This window comes from Prionailurus viverrinus, chromosome C1 (genome assembly GCF_022837055.1).
Source record: "Prionailurus viverrinus isolate Anna chromosome C1, UM_Priviv_1.0, whole genome shotgun sequence".
Lineage (NCBI taxonomy): Eukaryota > Metazoa > Chordata > Mammalia > Carnivora > Felidae > Prionailurus > Prionailurus viverrinus.
In genome coordinates, this window is record NC_062568.1 from 118,780,956 (window position 1) to 118,800,168 (window position 19,213).

The 19,213-nt window shown below is 43.1% G+C and overlaps 1 protein-coding gene, 1 long non-coding RNA gene and 1 other non-coding gene across 3 annotated transcripts; 2 read left to right on the plus strand and 1 right to left on the minus strand.

Annotated features, from left to right (window-relative positions):
* Nucleotides 1-2,515: 2,515 nt before the first annotated feature.
* Nucleotides 2,516-13,561, minus strand: DDX20 (DEAD-box helicase 20). Its single transcript, XM_047872852.1, has 12 exons — nucleotides 13,468-13,561; nucleotides 12,946-13,294; nucleotides 12,481-12,575; nucleotides 10,788-10,956; nucleotides 10,064-10,178; nucleotides 9,799-9,941; nucleotides 9,516-9,654; nucleotides 9,358-9,416; nucleotides 7,774-7,856; nucleotides 7,100-7,205; nucleotides 6,876-6,977; nucleotides 2,516-4,053 (listed from the first exon to the last, which is right to left on the minus strand). Exons 2-12 carry the CDS (start codon nucleotides 13,244-13,246, stop codon nucleotides 2,894-2,896), a joined length of 2,472 nt encoding a protein of 823 aa, XP_047728808.1. The 5' UTR covers nucleotides 13,247-13,294; nucleotides 13,468-13,561; the 3' UTR covers nucleotides 2,516-2,893.
* TRNAK-CUU (transfer RNA lysine (anticodon CUU)) lies at nucleotides 8,648-8,720 on the plus strand. The gene has a single exon. It is a non-coding gene; the product is annotated as a tRNA-Lys (tRNA).
* A 247-nt stretch (nucleotides 13,562-13,808) lies between the features above and the next one.
* On the plus strand, nucleotides 13,809-18,929 carry LOC125173569 (uncharacterized). The gene is made up of 4 exons (XR_007155080.1): nucleotides 13,809-13,934; nucleotides 14,153-14,204; nucleotides 16,674-16,776; nucleotides 18,606-18,929. It is a non-coding gene; the product is annotated as an uncharacterized LOC125173569 (long non-coding RNA).
* Nucleotides 18,930-19,213: the final 284 nt, after the last annotated feature.

A 19,213-nucleotide genomic window follows, 5' to 3' on the forward strand; every position in this document is an offset into this window, starting at 1 on the left:
GCACTCTCACGTGAATTCACCTGAAAACTACCTATGGTTCCTAACAGATTATGGAGCAGTCACCTTGACTGAAATTCTTTTTTTTTTTTTAATGTTTATTTACTCTTGAGAGAGAGAGAGAGAGAGAAAGGGCCAGAGAGAGAGGGAGACACAGAATCCGAAGCAGGCTCCAGGCTCCAAGCTGTCAGCACAGAGCCCGACACGGGGCTCGAACTCACGAACCACAAGATCATGACCTGAGCTGAAGTCGGATGCTTAACTGACTAAGCCACCCAGGCGCCCCACCTTGACTGAAACTGTAGACAAAAAAGTCTAACCATGCACAAATAGCAGCTGGTTCCTTCCACAGCCACCACCAATACTACATCCCCTTATTTGGGAAGGTAACTGCTGAAATTTCCCAAATGCTTATGGAAAATGAAACCATCAGTATTTTCAGATGTTATGTGTATGCTCCCCTCCAGCTTATTTTCCTACTAAAAAAAAAAAAAAGGCAAACACAAAATAAGATAAACCTTGACAGAATCCAATTAATTTCAAGACTAATGGGTAACCTCATCTCTAATTAAGATGCAGCAGTATCCTAATTAAAATCCCCTAGCAATGACAGACTGTGAACTTGGCTGTATTGTGGGGGGAAAGGGTAGAGAAAAAGAGGTAAGTTCAATTATATAGCAATGACGGGATCTTACTGAAATGTGTGTAATTAAAGTCTCTACCTCTTAATGACATGCTGGACCTAATTATGGATTTGCTATTTACAGTGTTAATTAATTCATTCTAACTTGGCAATACATGTACAGTACAGATCCGTGTAAGTAAAGCCTACCACTGCCCAACCCAGATGACAGGAATCCGAATTAAACAGGAGTTTAGGGTAGTGGTATGTTGAGGGTTGTGGACAGTAAATGACAGTGGCTGTGGATGTTTGCTGAAAGCCTGGAGGAAAGTGTTGGTAGTGCCTAGGGAAGTATGTACACAGAAAAGAAGAGCTTTCCTTTTAAAAAGTTAAATACAAATCTCTCTAGACATGAGGGGTTCTCTCACCACAATTCCAATTCACAAGGTTTGGGAACCAAACGCGTATTCATAAAAAGATTGCCAAGGAGAAGAAATGAAAGAATACGTATCTTTACACCACCCTTATCCACAGAGGGTATGCTCCAAGATTCCCAGTGGATGCCTCAAACCGCAGGCAGTTCCGAATCCTATATGTACTGTTTTTTCCTATACGTACATACCCATAATAAAGTTTAATTTATAAATTAGGCACAGTAAGAGATTAACAACAACAATAGAACAATCACAACATACTATAATAAAAGTTACATGAATGTGGTCTCTCAAAGTATCTTATTGTACCGTACCCACCCTTCTGGTGATGATGTAAGATGATAAAATGCCTACCTGATGGTGAATGCTATAGGTATTATGACACAGCATTAGGCTACTACTGACTGGCCGGACAGTAGGTCAGAAGGATCATCTGCTTCTGGACCCAATCAGTGGTTGACTTTGGGTAATTGAAAGTGCAGAAAGTAAAATATCAGGGGGCACCTGGGTGGCTCAGTCAGTTAAGCATCTGACTCTTGATCCCAGCTAAGGTCATGATCTCACGATTCATGAGATCGAACCCCACTGACAGTGTAGAGCCTGCTTGGGATTCACTCTCTCCCTCCTCTCTGCTCCTCCCCTGCTTGCACATGCTTTCTCTCTCAAAATAATAAACTAAAAAAAAAGCAAAATCTCAGATAAAGGGGACTCCAATTAATTTTTTTCTGAGTCATGATTTATAGATGTACCATCTCAGAAAAATGAGACGCTCCCCTTAGATCCTAGCACTAAAGGTAAAAACTGGAGGGGAATTTTCTAGAAGGCATAAGATTAGGACATACTGTGAGAAGAGTTTAAACAGAATGAGTTCCAGCTTCCAAAAAAACAGTTAAAATCAAGGGCTAAAACTTTCCTTTAGCCTCCCAACAGATTAGGGCAGTTCTTAATCTGGCTTCTACACCTGGGCTTCAGAAGGTCTATGAACCTCTTGGAATTACATATACAAATCTTGTTTACAGAATGGAAACTTTTCTGGTACAAATCTATAGCTTTCATCAGATTCATAAAAGGATCCAAGAACCAACAAAGATTGAGTTACTCCTTTTCTTGAGAAACGGAAGTAAGACAGCCACTGATGATCCTGAGCTATTTAATGCGCGTAAACACACACACAGCTTTCATAATCTTAAGAACAAGACATTCGAAAAAAAGATGAACAATAAACATGTCAATAAACATTTGGCTAAGTTCGCATTTTTACTGGTAACAAATATTTTTCCTGGAAGCAAATGGCATCAAAGCTACCTCTGGGCGAGTGTGAAGCAATATTTATTCCTTCCTACCTAAACATAAAAGGCGAGGGGATTTTCTGATCTATCGTGTTACAAATTTCTACAAGAACACACCTCTATAGAAATACAGCCCAAGCCTTTTGTCAAGAACTCCACAGCATAAACTAACATTATTTTTCAAACCTCAACTGTTTTTATTTTTATTTTTTTAAGTAAACAGTGGTATTAAGTCTTTCTAAATGTTTCTTTCTTGAATGGCTTACAGAAAATGGCATCCTGGGACCTTTAGCTCTGTCTCCAAAATTTTCTTTCAAGGATCTGATCCATGAAGTTTCTCAAAAAAAAAAAAAAAAAAAAAAAAAAAAAAGATAATATACCTCACCTAATAAGACAGGTCAAAACAGTCTGAAAAATAGATGTGTCCCAGCAGAAAGCCTCAAGACTTTTCAAATTCCTCAAAAATGGCACTGTGCTAAAGGCCCCGGAGGATGGCTATCCGAAGGTATCACTCGTTGATATTTCTGGATGGTATGAGGTACTGCCTGTCATCACTGGTTGCCACGCATCATTTCTTGTAGATAAATGGTATTCATGTGATAAGCTGCCACCCAACTTGGGTGCCTCTGAGCATTCCAATAATATGACTGAGAAGCAGCAGCGTAGTATTCCTGCCATGCCCTGTAGTAAGCTCTCCAGTACTCCTCATAGTCCTGGTAGGTCTCGGAAAAATTCAGATGGGTTTCCCTGTGGCAGTCGTACCAACCGTCCTCCTGGGGTTCTGTCTGCATTCGATAGGAAGACCGCCTGGGAGGGTTTCTCCGGCTCTGCTTAGCTCTCTGGGTAGCCCCCTCTTTATGCCTTGCCTTTGTCTGGATTTCAGGTGATTCCTGATACTCTACTGGATTAGGGATGTTGTTTCCATTCAGAGGCTGCTCCAAAGAGATATGGCCATCCACACGAGTAGACTCCGCGTCTTTCGGCTGAGTATCAGAAGAGCCTTCCAAGTAGGACTTATTTCCTTTGCTCTGGGAAGAAGTCCTTGAGCTGTAAGAATCACTGTCACTCTCAGAGTCTCCAGATTGACTGCTACTTGCCAATACCTGCACTCTCTCTTCAGGAATTCTGTTTCTTACAAAACCATTTTGAGGATTGACAGTCTGATCCCCAGGACCCGTGTAATGCCTGATGATTTCCACAGGTTTCTCTAACCCCTCTTTAATATAGTGTTCATAATCCTCTACCAATTCCGAAAAAGTCAAAGAGTATGGCAGATGGATTTTAAAGGACGACAGACAAGGAATTTTAGGGAGTGACACAGGTATAGCTTCTTTGACCTGTTGCTGACCAGTCGAGTTTTCAACAGAGATCTGAACAGAATTCTTCATCGGCTCTTCCAATTGTATGCCACAGCCCACTTCTTTCGGTGACACTGCTTTTTCGATGATTCCACACTCTGAGTGGCTTTTCACAGGAAGCTTTTGTTTGGTATTATTTTTTGATTTGACTAAGAGTGCAGATACAGAAGTATTTCTGGATGAAGCCACATGGTTACCATGAGCTTTCGGAGTTGAAAAGGTTCTCTCTATTTTTTGAATCTGCTTTTTTAAGGGCTGGGTAGGTACACTTGCTAAGCCATATGTATGCATAGCAGCTTGAACCTCCACATCCCAATCTGAACATTCTTCCATCAGACCAGGAGGAATGGGATCTACATAAAAGGAACAGAAGAATATTAAAATTCTTGAGCTGCTCAAGACCAGCAATTTTTGAATGACTTCATAAAGCTTTCCATGGTAAAGAAATAATATATACTAATAATACACTAAGAAGCTTAAGAATCGCACTTAGTATTTTAAAAGACCCAAGCAATCCTCGCAGTAAAGAAATACACCCCAAAATATGCAAGACCCATCCCATACTCACAAGCGGGATCTCCCCATACCTCCCACTCAGAAAGAACTTCTGCTAGGACATACAAGTCTGCAGAAATTCCCCCATCTCTTCCCCTCCCACTCTCCCCAACTCTTCCCCTTTATCTCACTACTGCTGACAGCAAAACAAGATTATTAGAAAATGGATTGTGCTCCCCAGAGCTTATCAGCTGGGGAATATTACAACTGCAACTCTGCACCCAAGTAAATCTGCCACCCTATACTCCCAACAGGGAGGAATCACTGCCCCCAACAGTGGAGAAAAACCTCTATCTGGGAACAAGTTAAGACGACTATAAAAAGATCTGTGGCCTCAACAGCACTTGCAAATTTTTAAAAATTTGCTGGCTCCAGCTCTCTAAATTTCCTATTGCATCCAGGAGGGATAGTTTGCTCCCACCTGCACACTCAGACCTTCCCAAAGTGTGATCAGTTTTCACCTTAGGCAGACAAAATACACAAAGCCCCTGATTTACACAGGTCTGCCTGTCTGTTCGTGTTACTGGGGCTCCACATAGACGTATCCACTATTGAATCCCTCATTCTGGACTCTTCAGCTGGGGCTCTTGATCTTTTGCTGAACAGATCCTCTGACAAAAACTCGACTCCTACTGAGGTGGTATCCCTTGTTTGCCTACCACCCTTCTCAAATAGGCCGACTGCCCTCCTACTCCTGTGCCAGGTGCTTCACCTGAGCAGTCTGCTATCATACAAGCTCCTAGTCCAATATAAATCCAACACCACGAATATAATTTTCTCATGATTTCAAGGCTCCGAGAACATTATGTGAAGATCGAAATATGTCATTTTCCAGTATCCAAAGGCAAATTTTATTTATTACTACATGCTATGATACTGAATCCTACTGAAGGTCTTAACCCTCTTTTACCAATTTTCAATTTACTATTTTCACATTATAATCATCTGACAGATTATCAATAGACTCATACATAGAGTTAACATACTACAGAGTCTTAAAAGTGACATGGGGCACCTGGGTGGCTCAGTTGGTTAAGCATCCGACTTCAGCTCAGGTCATGATCTCACAGTTTGTGGGTTTGGGCCCTACATCAGGCTCTGTGCTGAGAGCTCAGAGCCTGGAGCCTGCTTCAGATTCTGTATCTCCCTCTCTCTCTACCCACCCCCCACCCATGCTCGCTCGCTTGCTCTCTCTCAAAAATAAAATAAACATTAAAAAAATATTATTAAAAGTGACAGAGAACCTAAAGACTGTTTCAAAAAACAAGTATTTTATAAATCAGGACACAAGCTTAGAGCAATTAAAGAAATTTGTGAAAAGATCACAAAATGAGCTATGACAGAGCCAGAACTCCTAGAATCCACAGAATTCCCAGACCTATGCTTAATCTAACTTTATAAAAATCACTAACGGAGTTAAATATAAATCACTGAAATATTCACTGCTATATTTATTCAATAACTACTTATCCCATATTCTAGAAGGTCATGTATATGTAAGTGTACAATTATGTATATATACACATATATACTGGTATATACATATATATGCACACATATATGTACATATACACATGTATATACACACATACACACTAACATGCATATATTAACATATATAATAAATGAGCCACATTTCTACACGACAGTTTTTAAAGTTTTCAAGAGATCATTAGGGGCGCCTGGGTGGCGCAGTCGGTTGAGCGTCCGACTTCAGTCAGGTCACGATCTCGCGGTCCGTGAGTTCGAGCCCCGCGTCAGGCTCTGGGCTGATGGCTCAGAGCCTGGAGCCTGTTTCCGATTCTGTGTCTCCCTCTCTCTCTGCCCCTCCCCCATTCATGCTTTGTCTCTCTCTGTCCCAAAAATAAATAAACGTTGAAAAAAAAAATTTAAAAAAAAAAAAAAGAGATCATTAATAGTTTCAGACATGCAGTTTCCAAGGTGGCACTAAAAAAAAAAAATCAGCTTGACAAATGACTCATTAAATCAAAAGAAAACACTTCAGGGGCACCTGGCTGGCTCAGTCACAAGAGCACAGGACTCTTGACCTCAGGGTTGTGGGTTCAAGCCCCACACTGGGTATACAGATGATAAATAAATGAATGAATAAATAAATAAATAAATATTAAAAAGGAAACACTTAAAATTTTTCAAAATAGCATTTAAATTAAAGATATTATTCCTTCCTTCCCCATGGTGACAAAGGAGAATACAGCAAGAATTACCTCCACAGCGACAAAAGAAGTGAAATATATGCCCCCTTACATAAAACAGTGAAATCAAATTGCAAGGCTAAAAGCTAAAATACAGAGCTAATACAGTAGTAAAATAATTCTCATTTCTCATGTGCCAGGAGTTATCTTGCAATCTTCTCCTTGCTGCTTATTAGCTGTAAGAACTTAGGCAAATTACTTTACTTTTCAATGTCTCAATATCCTCATTCACAAAAAATCGACAATAAGGGCACACACTTCATAGAACCATGGTGATAATTAACCAAGCTAACATATGGAATAGGACCCAACACATCTTAAGTGCTCCATGTCAGCTGTTAATTTTATGAGGCCTATCATCAATATCACTATTCTTTTGACAGCAAAATGACACAGACAAAACATACCTGGTAAAGGCAGAAGGTTGATGTTACATTTCTGGGCAATTTTCATCATCACATTTTCTTCTTCTCCCCGACAACAGTAGGTCACTGTCAACCCCAAGGTACCTAAAGCAGAGGGACTGTTAATTAGTAAATCATTTCCACATAAATGACATTCTACCTGTCATATCTTCCTCCTAAAGAAAGCAGCCAAACTTTTCACTTCCTTTTTTTTTTTTTTTTTTTACCAAAACGGCCAGCTCTGCCAATCCGATGCATGTATGTCTCCCAATCCAATGGTACATCCAGATTTACAACCAGGTTCACCTTCTCAGCATCAATCCCTCGGGAAGTCTTGAATTGAAAAGGAGAACAAGTGTTTGCATTAACTGCCACACAGGCTCCAACGCACACTAGAGTATTCTACTATAGTACGACCAAAACCCAAGTGAAGAACAGGAAGGAATTCAGGAGCAAAGGAAAAGGAAATTAATTTCTAATGACTAGCTTCAAGAATAAAGATGAAAATATAAGACTTTTAAGAAAGCATGTTCCCCAGCACTGGAAAGACAATTCCCTTCTGGTATTCTTTTTTTTTTTTCCAACGTTTATTTATTTTTGGGACAGAGACAGACAGAGCATGAACGGGGGAGGGGCAGAGAGAGAGGGAGACACAGAATCGGAAACAGGCTCCAGGCTCTGAGCCATCAGCCCAGAGCCTGACGCGGGGCTCGAACTCACGGACCGCGAGATCGTGACCTGGCCGAAGTCGGACGCTTAATCAACTGCACCACCCAGGCGCCCCTCCCTTCTGGTATTTTTATCAGACACACCCATGTAAAGTAATAGTTGAAACCTGTGCATCTGACAAGAGAGCCCAAGTCAAGATGGATTAGTCACCCAATCCGAATGAGAAATATACCAAATCTGTGGAAATGAGGACTCTGCAATGAAACTGCTTCAGCTTGGCCATAGCATCAAGACGCTGATTCTGATTCATGTTACCTAAAAAGACCCAAAAAGAAAGTCATATAAAAACAAACTAACATATTTATCAAATACACAAAAAGCAGAATTCCTAACTACCCGTCTAAACGCTTTAAAAATATACCAAAGTTAACTCTATCCTTATATACAAATATAGGCTAAGACCTAAAGTCAGAATCTTTTAAAATACAGTTAGGGAGTCAACTTGAAATTCAAAAACATATTTTATTTTATTTCAATTTTTAAAAGTCTATCTACCCATTTTGAGAGAGAGAGAGAGAGAGAGAGAGAGAGAGAGAGAGAGCAAGCAGGGGAGGGACAGAAAGAGAGGGAGAGAGAGAATCCCAAGCAAGTTCCATTCTGTCAGCGCAAAGTCCAACATGGGTCTCGATCCCATGAACCATGAGATCATGACCTAAGCCAAAATCAAGAGCCAGACACCCAACCGATTAAGCCCCCCAAAAATCAATTTTAAATGGTGACTAGGTTATGCCTGCAGATATACCATTATATCCGCAAGGTTACATATGAAGTAGAACAATTCTTAGAAAAATTGCTTTAATCAGCGGTTTATAAATTTGGTTTTGAAGTGTGATCTACAGTCAAAATATTGTCCATTAGAAAACAGTCTCCCCAGTATCTCATAATATACAATGATGAGACAAGCTTATGCTAACAGGTTACAAACTAAGCTATCAATGAGAACTTTAAAAAGGATCTTACTGATCAAAAATTCCTTTAAATCTTTCATTTCTATTAGGCCAGCAGTAATAATGTAGTTTTCTGTCAAAAATGAATCATCCTGGGGCACCTGGCTGGCTCAGTTGGTAGAGCGTGTGACTCTTAATCTCAAGGTTGTGAGTTCGAGCCCCACACTGGGTATAGATATTACTTAAATATAAAATCTTAAAAAAAAAAAAAATCATGTTCACCTTCCTCAAGACCACAAAGCAGTTAATTCAGTAGCAGCTCACAGCATTTTTACAATGATTATGTAAAGAAGCAAAATATGTTGCAATGAAGATAACAAAGGCAAACTTTATAAAATTATTGAGCTCTTCATGGACAATTCATTCCAATTTTCTAATTTCGTATGATGTACCAAGTTACAACTTAAAAAATAAGAATATTGAGGGGCAACTGGGTAGCTTGGTCTTAAGCATCTAACTCTTGACTTCAGCTCAGGGCATAAACTCGTGGTTCCTGAGTTCCAGTCCCAATCAGATTCTGCGGTGACAGTGCAGAGGCTGCTTGGGATTCTTTCTCTGCTCCTCTCTCCACCCCTCCCCTGCTCACTCTCTCTCTCTCTCAAAAAATAAACTAAAAAAAATAAATAAAAATAAGAATATTGATATATCAAATTCCAATGAAAAATTAACCTGAAATTTCCTTTACTCTAAAGACTCAGTGTAACCTCACACTCATAAGACAACCCGGGAAGTAGCATTTCTTCCTCCTGACTTTGGAGAGGCTTCAAATCAGGATACTAAACAAAGATTAAAGTAAGCTATAAACTTACCCGAAATACACTCAGCAGGAAAGCCTTTAGAAGAAAGAATATCAGCCAAATGTTGTGCTCTATGAAAAATAACACAGAGGTTATAATTTTATAAATATGGCCCCATGCCTATCCTTTTATTTCACAAGTTCCCCAAATGACCTTTTAAGGTACATTACCTGCTGTGCAAATTAGAAAAGACTAAGGCCTGATTAAACGGAATTCTGCTGAACAGTTCCTGTAAATGCTGAGCCTTTTCCTCAAAAATCTTATGGGCCAAAGGGTATGAATTGACAACTCTGTAATATTGCTTCAAACCTGCAAAGAAGAGTCCTCTGTTAAAACAAAACATATTTGCTATATCCTAATAGCAAATATGAAAGCAACAGCCAACTAGGCAAGGGAAAGCTCCAGAGTATCACAAACAAACCAGTAATGTAAGTATCCAATATCTGTACTCACCTAGGAGACTCGGATCACTGGAATTTAGTCTTACAAAAGTGGGATCTCTCATGTACCTTGTCAAAGCATTAGCCAAATATTCAGGGTAGGTGGCTGATACGGCCAACATCTGTTTACTTGCAGGCAAGGAAGAATAAATCCAGCTGCAAAATACAAGAAAAACACACACCATGGAAACTAATCAAACAGTAACTACCACCTGTTAAAGCTAAAGATAGACACTTTAGGACACCATTTTAATAGTCCAGCAAGTTATTTTTCTTACTTTATTTGCTCCTGGAAGCTGCCTTCTTCTAAAAGCTTATCTGCTTCATCAAGAATAAAGAGACGTATACTGCCTGGGTTCAAGTAGTCAAGTTCTATTAGTTGTTTAATTCTGCCTAAAGTCCAGAAAAAAAGCATATTGAAATATTTAAGATGCACTGAATTTGTGCAAATCTCAGCCAGTGTTGTTACTCTACTCACTCACAGGTTATACTGTTGATTTTCTTGACCCGACCTTCGTTATTATACATTTACACACCGAACCACAAATTAGAAATGTTGAATTCGATCTTGCCTAAATCCATTATTTCTTCCTCATATTTCACCACCAATAAGCACAGATCATAAACACTATTCCCATCAAAAGACTTGAATGCTAAGGCCCTGAATACTAAATTCTGATCTGAGTGATTCTTGATTGAATGATTAATAGAGAAGCAAAGAATAAATCCCAATCCATGGCTTAGAAAGGCTTCTTGAAAGTCATCTTTCTCCTCTTTTCATAAGCCAATTCCATAGGTGCACTTAAACAGCCTCAGGGATGGAGATTTCCCACATTCTGCTGGTAATTCCAGTCACGTCTAAAGCTTCGCTTATAATCCTCAAAATAATTATCAGAGTTATCAAAGATTCCCATATTCTTACATCAATTATTTTATATTACCTATATTAAAAGTGTTCAGTTCCTTAAAAGCCCCAGTTATGAACAGTCATTGATATCTTACCAGGAGAGCCAACAGCAATATGACACTTTTTAAGTCTGGTTTTGTCTTGTGATAATGGAGTCCCTCCAATAAAGACATGACACTCTAAGCCTTCCATTTTTATTCCAATAGCTGTAATAACAGAATGTATCTGTACAGCAATTTCTCTTGTAGGAGCCAAGATCAGAATCTAAAAAAGCATAAAATATATACACTTTAATGAGTCAGTGGAACAGATACATGTGGTTGGCACATTTTGCACTATAATGAGCTAGTTTTCATTTAACCAATCATTTTAAATGATGAGTTTTTACTGACAAGGGAAACTATTCCATTCATTCACATATATATTCATTCAACAAACACTGAGTTGAATGAATTGCCTACCTACTAGGCAACATATAAGTTGCTGTGGAGTCAAGAGTTAACAATACACAGTTCTTGCCCTCAGGGCACTTTCATTCTGTGTAAGAATACATACAATAAACAAACAGACATAAATAATGGCACACGATAAGAGTTGGGAGGGGGAGAGAAGTGAAAAAAGAAGGGAAGGAGTTATTTTAAATGGAGCAATCAAGGAAGGCTACTAAGGAAATAACATTTGAGCAGAGACCTAAATGTACACGGCAGAGTAGAGCTTAGCTATGTGACACCTGGGGAAATGATTTTGGGAAGAGAAATAGCAAATGTAAAGGCCTCAAGACAGTAACATTCTTGGTGTACCTGAGGAATAGCAGGGAGGCCCTTGTAACCGGACCTAGTCAGGGTGAGATTTCTAGCTCCATGAAAAGGAGCTTTAGGGAGTCAAGGTGAGAACTTTGCAAAATAACTAACTACTGGAGGACAAGGTGAAACTACATGTTCTGAGCTAGCAGAAGGAAAAAACTGCTTTAAAAAAAAAACTAGAAGAAAATATGCCAAAACGGTTAACAGCAGTTTCGCTCTGGGTAGGTGAGATTATCAGATGCAGTTATCTGGTACTTCTTGACTTTTCTGAAGTTTCCCAATTTTCAAAAATAAATTTGAGAACACAAAGATCTTAAGTTTAAATATACAAATTTGGTTTATGGCACTTTTCAGGGTTTTGGCATTTCATCTACTCCCAAATTGTCAGAAACCAAAATCGCAAATACATCTCAATTCACAAGTAGAATAGCCTAGGTCTTTGGGAAGCTGAAGGATTTATTACGTGCATAACCCAGGATTTGGTAGATATAAGAGTCAAGAAGCTTTGAATATGGATATCCTGGCATACTGTTTATACATAACATGCGCTTGAAAAATCTTTGTTGAAGAAATTATTTCCAAACCTAAATCTCTTATTAGTTTGGGTTCTCTTAGACCTACTCCAAGAGAACCTAGAAGATGGGAGATCAACAGGATATACTCACAAGGCTGTAAGAACCACCTGCAGTTACCAGCAATAGCCAGAGCACTACATTATCACCAATGAGGCCAAATACTAAATCTTACCACAACCGGATCAGCAAGTAGAAGAACAAAGAAAACCTATCTGTATTCCCAAGTAATGAAAAAACTGACACACATGCCATTATTCTATTTAAGATGCGGTGATAAAAATTTCCAAATTTCTAACACTAATAACATATCCTTGGTCACCATCCACACCACCAGCACTCAAAGGCTTTAATGCTTTGATAATAAAATCCACGTAACATACCCTCCTTTGGGTCCTCTGAGTTAGACTCACCTGGGTACTTAGGTTTTCAAGAACCAGAGAGTCCAAAGCAATGGTAGAGAACACACACGTTTTCCCGGTGCCAGATTTAGCTTGAACTATTAAATCTGAGGAGAAAAAATATATACTGTATATCGCTAACCAGTACCGACTAAAGAAGCTTAGATACCGACACGAAACCACATGATTACAAGGGTCTCCAGAAGATCACTGGTTGGCACCTTCGTTTTTAGTGAACTCTCAAAAAAGCATCGGGCCATATCCAGAAACAGGGCTCGTCCCTGAAACTCTACCGTTTATCTTCTCGAACGGAGAGCCAACCGTCACCGTGAAAAGGACCGTAACCATCAACGCCGCGTCTCTTACAGGGGAAACTGAGGCCCGAAAGCGTGCAGCGCCCGGACGCAGGCCGGACCCCGCACCCGCTCCGGGACTCCTCCGGGACCCTCCCGGCCCGCGCACGGCCCCCGCCCTCACCGAGCCCGCAGCGCCCCAGCGGGATGGCCTTGAGCTGCACCGGCGAGGGTCGCTCGAAGCCGGCAGCCCGCAGCCCCTCCAGCACCGGCCGCGACAGCAGCAGCGACTCGAAGTCGGCCGGCTCGGCCAGCAGCACGTCCCCCGTGCGGGTCCGTGGGCCGCTGACGTCGTGAGCCGTCCGCAGGCTCCGCACCGGCCCGGGGGGTGGCTCCGAGGCCGCGAGCTGTGCGGCCACACGCTCCGCCGGCATAGCGGCCTCCACCGTCGCTAAGGCCGCTGAGGCTTCAAACGCCGCCGCCATCGTAGCCGCGCCGCCGGATCTCGCGGTACTTGAGGCGAGGGAGGGAGCCTAAGAGCGAGAAGAGGAAAAACTTTATTGGCAGTCCTCCCAGGAAGACACGCTTCGGCGAGGGGCGAAGGGACGGAAGTCGGAGGCTTAGGAAGTCTCGCAAGCAGCGATAACGACAAAACAATGTGGCCCGAGGGAGGCCGAAAGAAGGAGGAGAGAGAGGCGGGGGCTACCGGTGTGCGGCCTCGGGCAGCCTGCAGAGGGCGCCGCGCGCACACATTGGGGGCGCCGCCCCTCCTCCCGGCCCTCCGTGGGCGGTCCGCCCAGTCCCGCGCTCCGCCCCGCGCCACCCTCAGAACGCCGGCTTTGTGAGGCGCGTGCGGCGTCACTCTCCCCGCCTCCCGGTCACTGGCGGCCGGTGCCTCCGGCGGAGCCTATCCCCGCCCGCTCGAGGCGGCTGGGGCACAACCAGACTCGGCTTCCTCGTGGTCCGGTCCGTGTCTGTCTCGGCACCGCGTCACTCTTCTCTGTCGCCAGCCCGAGCACGGCCCCTGGCACACTCAGCTCCCGTACCCATCCGTTGAGTTGCCGCCAGGCCCTGGACTGACACCTCTCAAAGCCACAGCCCCGCCTCAGACCGCTCTCTGAACTTAGATTTGTACATCCATCGGCCTTCTCAGCATCTCCATTGAGAAGTCTGGTAGACATCTCACATCTTTCATGCCACCTGGGTGTTGCTCCTGTCCCCGGCGCTATGCACCACCATCTCGCGGGGGGGGGGGAGTCAAGGGACCGACTTTGCCACCTTTCCTTCTTTTAGGTCTCTGCTCAAATATCGCCTTTCCAAAGGGGCCGTTCCTGACTTTTTTTAAATTTTAATTCCAGTGTAGTTAACGTACAGTGTTGTATTGTTTTCAGGTGTACAATAAAGCAGTTCGACCATTGTATACATTACTCAGTGCTCATCATGGTAAGTGTACTCTTTAATACCCATCACCTCTTTCACCCTGATCTATTATTATTATTATCTAAGATACTTCCATCATCCTCTGGGTTCCCCCAACTTTCCCACCACTCTCTGTTCCCTTGTTCTGCTTTATTTTTCTTCGTGACACCACTACCTGAGATTGTGTTTATTGTCTGTCTCCCCCATTCTATGAGGACAGGGACCTGTTCTGTCTAGTTCTCTTCTGTATTCCTAATGAGAAAAAAAACAGATCTGACCCATAGTAAGTGCTCAGTGTTTATTGAGTAAATGAGTTCCTGCGAGTCTTAGCCATAACTCCAAGTTTAAATATTTCTGGAACCTAATCTTATTTATAATTCCAAAACTAAAGATATTCTGCGTCCAACGCCAACTTTTACTTTTGTCCTTATATCATCATTCTGATCATTATCTCTCACCCCATGCTCACACACAGGCAGGTGCACACAGAATGATGATCCAGATTCCAAATGATGTAGGAGGGGCTTTGGCACTGTAATCCCATCTGTAAGAGGTCTCAAGGATGCGTTTTGGTTAGAAATTTAAAAAACATTGAGAAATGTCAACTGTCCATGTGAAAGAAGGGGTTCTGTTGGGAGTGGGCACTGAAGTTTCCAGGCTTCCTCTTAGTAACCCCACCTTTTTCATCCATCTAGCCCCCAAATCCCAAACCTGGGAGTTATTCTTTTTAAAAAAAATTTTTTTTAACGTTTATTTATTTTTGAGACAGAGACAGAGCATGAATGGGGGGAGGGTCAGAGAGAGGGGGAGACACAGAATCAGAAGCAGGCTCCAGGTTCTGAGCTGTCAGCCCAGAGCCCAACACGGGGCTCAAACTTGTGGACCGCGAGATCACGACCTGAGCCGAAGCCAGATGCTTAAACGACTGAGCCACCCAGGTGCCTCACTGGGGCACTCTACCATCTACCATCACTCTCCCTTTTCTTACAGTTTACCTGAGGGCAGGTAATTTTGCCTCTATGTACCTCATTCATTCCTCTGTCCAGTCTCCATAGCATTTGTCCTACTTTAAGCCCCTTTGTCAGCCTAGCTATTGAAACAACCTTCTGAATAGTCCCCTGTCCCTTTTCTTCTCTCTCCCAGCCACTCACTCCACAGGTACTGGAGTAATCATTCTTAAGTGTGTACCATAGGTTGTTTGGGTCCAGCTTCAGATCCTGTTCCTTTTTTTTATTATTATTATTATTTTTATTTACTTTTTTTTTAGAGAGAGAAAGAGAGCATTTGAACATGAGCAGGGGAGGGGCAGAGAGCGAGGGAGACAGAATCTGAGGCAGTCTCCAGGCTCTGAGCTGTCAGCACAGAGCTTGACTAGGGGCTCAAATTTGTGAACCTCGAGATCATGACCTGAGCCATAGTCGGATGCTTAACCGACTGAGCCACCCAGGTGCCCCTAGATCCTTTTAACAACCTTTTTTATTTCCCATGCCAGACTCCCACTTCACACTATAATAACTCCAGTCTACCTCTTACCCGGTTCTATTTACTTATTTAGGTGTCTGTCCCTTACACCAAAAAAAAGAAAAAAAAAAAAAACTATAAGCTTCTCAAGGATGGGAATTTTTTCACTCCAGGCTCTCCAGCCCAGCACCAGGCCCTTGGTGGGCCTAATAAACACTGAATCTTGCTCAAAAGTCTTTGCTGGGTCTCCATTGCGCATAGCAGTAATTCTATAGAACTCACACCAATCGATGAAGAAGCCAGCTCTCATCCCAAAAGAAACAAAAAGACTGCTTTTCCAGAAAAGAACACGTCCAGTTTTAAAGACATTCTGTGATCGTGTTTCTTGTTTATGATGTTTTACGGACACAAATATTGCAGTAAGGTTACTAGGAATAAATTGTATTGCTACAGCTAAAAACACAAATCAATACATAAAATATTTTCCTCAGTAATGGAAAAGTTAGATAAAGTTGTTGGCTGTAACTTTTAGTGCTGTAAAGATAAAACACAGAGGTAAGGCACCATTTAATAACTAGGTAAGGTATGAGAGTAACATACACAGCAATGAGTCAGACTGTGTGTGCTTCCCGGCCTCCCCTCAGGAAAAATCTCAATGGGACCTCAGCCTTTTTTTATTCTGTTCTGTCTACCTGGAAAGCCTTACTTCACCTAATGTACCTGGGAGCTAGAGAAGGGAAGGATTCCTGTGCACTGAAAAGCAAGTAAAACTTAGACTCAGGATGGACGTGGATGTTCAAGTGGTCCCATACAATCATTCCACAGTGGAGGTTTTTGCACCGGTGTAGAGGAAAACAATGTAAATAAAAGCATAGACATTAAGGTGGCCCATGGTGGGTGTAAGGAGAATGTGGAAAGAAGGAACAGAACTACCATTTTTACAGCTACTTTTTCTCATTTGATCTCAAAGCAACAAAGGGTAGGCAATGTTATTTGCATTCAATCTGAAGCTTCTCTTTATTCTTTCAACAGATATCTTCTGAACACCCAATATGGACACAGCCGTTGCCCTCAAGGAGAAGGATACCTGCAAACAGGTGGCCCCGATCAAGGAGGAAATACGCAAGTAGCACAAGTTGGTATAAAATTATATGCAATACTGACATTTTCAGGGCCTTAGTTAAAATGTGGCTGTCATGTGGGAGAGAGTGGGAACTACTGAGAAATTAAGGAAAACAGCTTTTGATATTCAGAGAGCAGTAGCTTTCTTCTCTATGCCCTTCTCATCTCCACCCAAAATCAAAATGGTTTAAAGCATGCATTGAACAATGAGAAAAACACCATGTGCAGATCATTCCTTACCTACCCTGGAGTCTAGTACATCTGCCAAAACAGCAGCGCCAGGAGGCCAAGCCCAAGTCCTGTGAAGCACTGGGGGCTCATTTTCTGAGCTGATCCTGAAGGATAGATAAGGAGTTTCATCAGGCAGTGGGGGTGGAAGGAGTAGAGCTCACCAAGCAGGCAAGTTAGAGAGATATTCTGGGCAAAGCGAACAGTTTGTGCAAAGGCGTGGAAGCATGAGAAACCATAATAGTTTAGGGAAGCCACGAGCTTTAGTGTGAACGGAGGCAAGTATGGCAGCAATTACCAGGAAATGAGGCTGCAGAGATATATTGGTCCCATGTTATGAAGGACCTTGTCTGCTACCATAAGGAATAGAAAATGACTGTGCTGTGCTCTCCCAATGCGGGGTACTGTTACATAAAATAAAGAGAGATACAGTTGGAAATGTGGATGGGGCTCGATTAATGGCAAAGCCGAGGAGTCTGGGTTTTAACTGGCTGACCGTGGAGCATCATCTAGATCTGGGATCTAACCTGAGGCGGGGAACTTCAGGACGCCCTTCACACGCTTGTGTCTTACACCTGCTAGCTCCCGGGTGTTTTCAGTGTTGGTACACTGCTTCCCGAGTACCAGGGCTTACCTGTGTGGTGTTTACCCCACAAACTGATGAAGCAAGTGTTTCCTAGTTCTTGCTCACAGACAAGGGGGGGGCCTTCCCTCCGGCATTCTTCAGTTCATCTGCTCAATGGACTAGCGCCATCGATACACTTAGGTTATATAAAGTTTATCAAGTAACAATATGTGGCCACCTGGACAGAATTTGTTTCATGACCTTCTCATTCCTAAGTGGCTACCTCCCAAAACAGAGGATAACTATTTTTACATGCGCCCCTTGGCCCACGGGGTGACCTTATATCTTCAGTACCTTTTCAGACAGGAATTAGGAGGTGGGGAAGCCGCCGCAAAGGCCCAGCCCACGCACTCTGCACAGCCACCTCCCGCCATGGACATTGGCCTGGCAGGCTTTCGGAAAAGAACCCCAGGTCTTCCTCCCTGTCTCCAGACCAGGCTCTCCTCTGCCCAAGGCCCACATTGATTAATTGCCCCTTTTAATAGCACGGCCTCAGTCTTTAGGGAGGAAGGCGTCACATTTGCTCTTCCCCTTGTAAGAACGGGGCCCAATTCATTCTTGTCCAGGCAGCATAATAAATAACCTGCCCCCGTTGGCAGGGAGTTTATTAGAGACTGATGGGACATTTAACAATAACTGGGGGCCTGTGATTTATTAGGTAGGGAGGTTCATGGCGTCTCCAAAGACTGGGAATGTGGAATTTAATTGATAAAGCGACTGTCAGCAGCAATGAGATGCACTCAATAGAATATGCATTTGAGGGATTCTCTTTGGAGCTGTCAGGAAGGGTTTCTGCTAATCATATTCAGCTTCCGCGGATGGTGGCGTCTGCCGGATATCTGGGTGAGAGACAAATGGCAGGGAGGGGACTCGGAGAGGGGCCCGGGGAGGGATGCACCTGTCAGTTGCCCAGCCCGATGGAAGAATGTGACACAAATGAGCAAAAGGAAACAGGATTCCCATCACCCTGAGTGAGGACTCTTCAAGAGGCCTTCATCTCTCTCCTGTGAGCCGCTCAAGAGAGCAAGAGGCGCCCGAGCACCCACTTCCTGGAAAAGGAGGGAAATGAAAGAGTTAAATGGCAAGAAGAGAGATCTGTTCCGGAATCTCCCTAAGCCCTGAGGCTTCTGCACCAGAGACCCCCTGCCTTGCTGTCCGGCTCCAGACGCTCACACACACAACACACACACTGCCGAGCGCCACAGTTCGTTACCCACCTGCCCCCCATACGGCAGTTTCCACACAGCCTCCCTCGAACCCCTGGTTCAGGGGGCAGCTCCTCCTGTCACAGCCGCTTTTGTGCCAAGAACAGAGCCACAGAAACTCTGATGGAGTCTCACCTTTGTTTGTTGTTGCTGTTTCCCAGCCCTGGAGACCCCAGAATCCAGGCTGAGAACCTGGAAATAAATGCTTGCGGGCTGGCGCGTACAGAGCATTAGCGCACCCCTCCACCCTGTTTCCGAGACCCGGTGTATCTCCGAGGGCCATCGATAATGGCGCTGGGACTAGCACAGCTCTGTCCTCAGGCAGTCCTGAGCCTTTCCAAGGCAGCTCTGCTCGAATTTTCTATCCCTCCATCCCTCGGGCTGTTGCTCAG

Bases quoted from the DNA above. Each gene is read 5' to 3' on its own strand.
- DDX20 (XM_047872852.1), bottom strand. From the start codon at position 13,246: ATGGCGGCGGCGTTTGAAGCCTCAGCGGCCTTAGCGACGGTGGAGGCC. The intron at 12,576-12,945 runs GTGAGGGCGGGG...TTTTCTCCTCAG, and splicing joins GCTGGGGCGCTGCGGGCTCG to ATTTAATAGTTCAAGCTAAA. The intron at 10,179-10,787 runs GTAAGATATCAA...TCTGGACTTTAG, and splicing joins TATTGCTGTTGGCTCTCCTG to GCAGAATTAAACAACTAATA.